Source organism: Serinus canaria, chromosome 11 (genome assembly GCF_022539315.1).
Source record: "Serinus canaria isolate serCan28SL12 chromosome 11, serCan2020, whole genome shotgun sequence".
Classification (NCBI taxonomy): Eukaryota; Metazoa; Chordata; class Aves; order Passeriformes; family Fringillidae; genus Serinus; species Serinus canaria.
The window spans coordinates 6,604,405-6,610,404 of record NC_066325.1 but is presented as its reverse complement, the minus strand read 5'-3'; the positions used below and the strand labels follow the sequence as shown (position 1 = coordinate 6,610,404).

The 6,000-nt window shown below is 47.6% G+C and overlaps 1 protein-coding gene across 1 annotated transcript in view; it reads left to right on the top strand.

Moving 5' to 3' along the window:
- The first annotated feature begins 1,604 nt into the window (after positions 1-1,604).
- Positions 1,605-6,000, top strand: part of URI1 (URI1 prefoldin like chaperone) — a 40,831-nt gene continuing 36,435 nt past the window's right edge. Inside the window, exon 1 of the mRNA XM_030227803.2 lies at positions 1,605-1,858. Coding sequence (XP_030083663.1) covers positions 1,784-1,858 — 75 coding nt within the window. The 5' untranslated portion in view covers positions 1,605-1,783. The remainder of the gene's footprint in view (positions 1,859-6,000) is intronic.

The window sequence follows — 6,000 nt, the reverse complement described above, 5'->3', positions numbered from 1 at the left end:
GATTTACAAAAGTGCACAGCAAATACTGTGTCGTGTGTATAACACAAATAGTTGTTTTGTGGTGTGTATGGGGTTAGTTCTGCTCATGGAAAGGAAGCGTTGATTCTTTGGCAGGAGAAGGAAATCCTTAATCTAAATGTGGGCATGATGCCCCTTTGTACCTCCATCTTATGACATACTCAGTAAACCTGTGGGGGAGACAGTATGAGCCCCTCAACTCTTCCAGCAAACATAAAACCTCATTCACTCAAGGGAAAGGTTCAGCACTAAACACAAGATCTATAAACAGGCCTCTGTGGTGTTTGGAGTTGACATATAGCTGCTAGGGTGGCATCAAGCACCACGAGAAGCTGCTCAGGCCTTCAGCAGCGCTGCCATCCAGCACGCTGTTAAAGCATGGCTCTCTTCCAGCAGTGTGTTATGCCAGAGGTGTGTAGTGGCATTCACAGAGCTGGCTAGCGAGTTCACTGCACATAAATTACCTGTGGTATTCCAAGGGTGGCTGTACACCACTCGCTTCCCATGCAGGGAGTTTTCCATGTAGGCAAGTCCGAGCGCTACTCTGATTTTAAATGAGTATTTTGCAATCTGCCAAGTCATGGCAGCCCACTGTAGAAAAAGAACAAGTTGTAATGGGTAAAAATTGAAAGAGGGGAAATTCAGGTTAGATACTGGGGAGAAATTCTTTCACGTGAGTGTGGTGAGGCCCTGGCACAGGCTGCCCGTAGAGGTTGTGGATTACCCAAAAGTGTTCAAGGCCAGGTTGGATGGAGCTTGGAGCAACCTGGTCTAGCAGAAGGTGTCCTTACTCATGGCAGAGGGGATGTGGGATTTGGATTAGAGACTTAAAAAAGTTTTTTTCACTGGGTGTCAGGCATTGGAACATTCAGGTGTTAGGCACGGGCTGCCCAGGGATGTGCTGGAGTGACCATGCCAGGAGTGTTTAAGAGGTGTCGGGCACAAGTGCTGGGCAATGCGGTTTACGAGTTACAGGGGTAGTGCTAAGCAGATAGTTGGAGTTGATGATCTTGAAGGTCTCTTCTCATCGTGATGATTCTATTCTATCTTTAAGGTCCTTTCTATGATTCTGTGATTGTTCAGGGCCAGCCGCCCTGCCAGGGCACACGCACTCTCCAGAGCCGGCATCCCGAGGGCTCTGCCTGTGACAGCACCTCGCAGTTACAAAGGACACACGGCTCTGTCTCTGCGTGGATCCGGGATTAGTGCAGGCCCATCTGAGCGCCTCGCAGCCGCCGCTCCGCTTTCTGACGCCGAGGCCTTGGCGCCCGGGGCCTGCGCTCCGGAGCACCGGGGCGGCCCGGGCTGCCAGGCAGCCCCGGGGGTGCCGGACCCCGGCGCGGGGGCCGGGCCGGGCCGGGCAGGGGGTGTGGAGCGCCCGCCTCTCGCGGCTCGCAGCCGGGTGCCTCCCGCGGGCCGCGGGCGCGTACCCAGAGTGCAGCAGGCGGGCGGGCGGCGGCGCGGCCGGACCCAGCGCCGGCACCCACGGCCGGCTCTCCCCCGGCGCAGCGGGAGCCGGGCCCAGGCGGCGGCGGCGCGGCCCAGAATGCGACACTGAGATGCTTCTTCCCCCGGCAGCGGCGGCGCCCCGGGCCCAGGCGGCGGCGGCCCCCGCGTGGATGCGGCTCTGGAGCCGGCGCTTCGCCCTGCACAAACATTTCTATAGGACTCATTCTCCCTGCTGAGGAGATCGGCCCAGACCGGCCGCTTTCCCTCCCCTCCCTTTCCCCGCTGCCCCGGAGACCGCCGGCGCGGCCCGGCCCGCATGGAGGCCCCCGGCGGCGGCGCCTCGCCGCTGAGCCCCGCGCTGGTGGGGCGGCTCCGCCGGGAGCACGAGAAGGTAAAGGGGGCACCGGGGCCGGGCCGGGGGGCGCGGGGGGCCAGGGTCGGGCTGGGGGGCCCGGGGCGGGGAGGGCACGTGGCCGCGTGACGTCACGGGCGGCGGGCGAGGCGGGCCGGGGCACCCGGAGACCCCCGGAGACCCTCGGGCCGGGGACACAGTCCCTGGGACATAGCTCCCCGGAATTCAGCTCCCCGAGACACAGCCCCCCGGAATTCAGCCCCCTGGGACACAGCGCCCCGGGACACCGCGAGGAGCGAGGTCGGGAGGCGGCAGGAGGGAAGGCCCTGCCCGCACGCCGTGCCCCGCTGCCGCGGTTAGCAGCGCGCCCATGAACGCGTGTTTTTATCCTCTACACGCCTCTCCGTGATTTTTCCGGCCTTCGGGACAGTCACGCCTCCAAAACCTCCCAGCAGTGTCTGTGACCTGCGTCATGCCGGGGGCCAGCGTGCTCCTGGGCCAGCTTGAGGAGACCGTGTGTCAAAACTTAGTTGTTCATGACTTTTTCTTAGGAATCATTGGGTATATTTGAAATGGGTTTCAAAGAACCAGATTTTTCTGCAGAAATTATTCCCAAGAGGTCAGAGGCTGGTTCCACCTGAGACCATAGCACAAAACTCAGGATACTTTTTCGCATTGATTACGCTCATGATCTAACTCAAGTGGGTCCTGAAAACCTAAGGAGTGCGATTTGGGACTTGCAGGTTCCAGCCTTCCACCCCACTCTGTGTGGGTGCAGGAGTCACTGGAAATAACTTGTGGTCATGTGCAGGGTGTTGTTGACACAAATACAGTCTACAGACCTTTCACTTTTTCTGTTCGTGTGATTAAAAAAATTTTAAGCAGATGGTAAGATGCACATTAGAGTTCCTCAGTTATAATGGAAGATTTTATCTTTAGCCTGTATTTTGTCACATGCTGGTTTAGTTGAGAAAAAGTGAGTAACACCTGTGGGGTATAGAAATGTGCCTTGTCTGGAATATTGTGCGCACAAATGAGTCTACTTTTGAATACCCATTAGATCGTTACTAGAAGACCTGTGTAGCCAACTGACCATTACTGTGGATGGACATTGAGAGGGTCTGCTGGAATCATCTGCCCTGCACAGATTGGAGCCCATCATGCCAATAACTGGGGATAGGAACTCGCCTGCTTGGGCTCCTTCAGTTAATTTTCAGGGTGGTGGAATCTGGTGAAGAATAATTTGCCTTCTACATTAGTGTCAGGCCTAATGTGTAAGCACACATCTGCCATAGGCACAGAGAATTATTCCCAGTTCATGGTAAGACCCCTCTGTAAGCAAGTTTAAGACTCTTCTTAAACAGATCTGCTCCAGTGGAAAAGAGGCCCAGGAGACCATTAATTAAGCCTCTGTTAGGCTGATGTACCAAAGTTATATTTTATCATACGGAAACTTTACATAATTTCTGCAAATTGGCTGAAAAAAATGGAACACTTCAGCTTCAAGATGAAATTATACTAAAGAACTACATATCTTGGTTACAATGGAGTGTCGTGATGAAGATATAGTAGACTTTCCCTCTATGCAATGAATATATATAATTGGATTACAACGGTATTTTCAGTTACAAAAATATTGTATTTTAAGATGGAGGAGGTCTTTTCATTTCAGCTGCCTCTTCTTAGAGATCCGTATTTTTCCCACAGAATCACTGAAGGCTCCTGTTTTGTCTCAGCACAAAGATGAAGGAGAATTAGTTACCCAGTACTTCAGTAAACTAGTAATTGTAGTGTGAGGATCATAGAAAAGAGTGAAGTTACTTAGCCAGAACAATATCTCTATATACTGGCAGGCAAATACATTTCTTTTAATTACTGGGATGTTGTGCTGTCCCAGTGATGCTTGATTAAGTACAAGGAAACCTATTTATTCCCATTAATCTGAGGGCAACCTTTAGTGAAATCATGGAATGCAGCAGTACCTATCTGCAGCATTAAAGATAATATTTGATTTGTGGTTGGTTGTTTTAACACCCAGGCCATTGTACAGCCCTGGTTCAGCTATGGGTTTGAGCTTTTAAATGCTAAAGAGCTGCCCTGGAGAACTTGTGAACTGAGGCTTCCTTCCTGCTTAAAAATACTGAAAGAAAAGGATGCCCATGACTTTCTGTTTTTAATCAGATGGAGGCTGCAACTTCTAGGTTTAGGACCCCTGGTGAAAAGTAATTTTAATTTTTGTTTAGGAGTGCTTGCCTGTTGGACAGATTTCATCTTGTTAATTTGTGATGATAGTAAGACCAAACTGTTAAAAGCAATTTTCAGTGCTCCTACTAAGGGCACTTTGTATAAAAACATGACTTAGAATGTGTATCTTGGGGATAAATTATAGAAGAATATCTAGTAATTTTCATGATAAAGACCATCATTGGAAGCACAGTGCCTGCGTAAAGTTTTGAATATTTCTGTAAGAAGAATATAATGTATGTGTCATGGATTACTTGTAAAAGCAATATATGTTAGCTGAAAATACTGCAGTAAATCTATTGCAAGTTAGTAGAGGAATTAGAAAATGAATATTTAAATAGGAGGTTTCTCATGCTATAGGCCCTGCGTTTAAACATAATATTTGATATACATTTATTCCTGCAGTCAAGTGGGTTGGGATTACTAACTGATGGGAAGTTGACAAGTCAGATGTGTGTGATGTGGAAAGACTTGTGTAGACAGTGAATTTACAGTGGGATGATAGGTTCTATAGTTCCTGAGCAATGCAATGACAATACGTGTAATGGGAGACATTACAGAGCCAATTAGACCCAAGAGACATTTGCAGAGTGCAGACACGGGCATGGAGAATCTAAAGGATTCCAGTATTAGATGGCAATATGATCTTTTTTTTGTATTGCACTGACAAACACACTTTTTTATTTTCCTGTTAGAAAAATTAGGACAAGGAAGTGACTCTCCTGTCACTCACCATGACAGCAAAGCACAAGTAGATTGAGTGCAGCTCTTACTGTAACTCGTTGGCCATTGTGCATTATGACATATTCTTAATTTTTATGAATTTAAATGGTAGAGTTGTATAATCTTTAATTTCCAAATGATTTTCAATATCCCGGGTACTTAAAGTTTTTTGACAGTTAAAAAACTTGTAGGTGGGTTATAGAGAAACAAATCACAGAATCCTAAGCTTACACTCTTTTAAATTGTTTCCTCTTCTACATGATTTACCTTTGGGGCTGACTGCTTCTGTTTGTCTTTTCCAAGTAATATCTGTGCTATGAAATCAGCAACTTGGCAGTTTTAGAGCTGTTCCTGCAGTCTGAAAAGGAGCAGTGAAGCAGAGTAGGGTCTCATTCACTTGATGCTGCTGTGGGAGCCACTGGAAATCAGGAAGTGCTTGCCTGTGGACTCACAGATGAGACTCAGATGTGCTTTCCAGTGCAGTGTCTCCCATGGTTTGTACTTTTTCCAACCTATGTCCAAGTTCACAGAATCCAGAGAACGCCTGGGTATGAGCCACCAGTGCAGCAGGACTTCATTTTGCACAGTAACTGTTTGAGAAAGGGGAACAGAGTGTCTAAAGCTTGGTTTGATGTGCTCCTTTTAAAAAGAACATGTGTGAAGCTTTATTTGCCCTATTCCTTTTTAAGAGCTACCTGGATAATTACCTTTTTGGAAATTGTGATGACATACACTCCACCCTGTCCACTGGTTCCAGTAATGTTTTTTCAGGTACTGCATTCAAGTAAAAGGGCTAATTCAATCATGATCTGGAAGCTTTTTATGGAATATGTATTGTTCCTTCAATGTTAATTGATCATCACTTTAACTTTTTTAGTCAATATTTGTCCATGTTCTTATTAGTATGAGTTAAATACCCACAAGTTTATATAGAACCAAGAGCTGTGAAATAAATTAACAGATCTTCAGTAGGTTTTTTAATGGTAATTGGAGGAGACTTGACAAAAGAGTTGAAAGATCATTGCCTTTATGCTGGACAGGGCAAACCTGTGTTCAACCTCATTGGTAACTAAAATGTGCAGATGAGATTATATGTGTAGATGACAAAAATAGAAGTCTTACTGAATTGTACTGCTCTTACAGCTGTCTGCAGAGGCTGTGAGTAGATGCAGTGACCAGGGTACCATTTGGGAATGGTCTTCAGTACCTTTGCA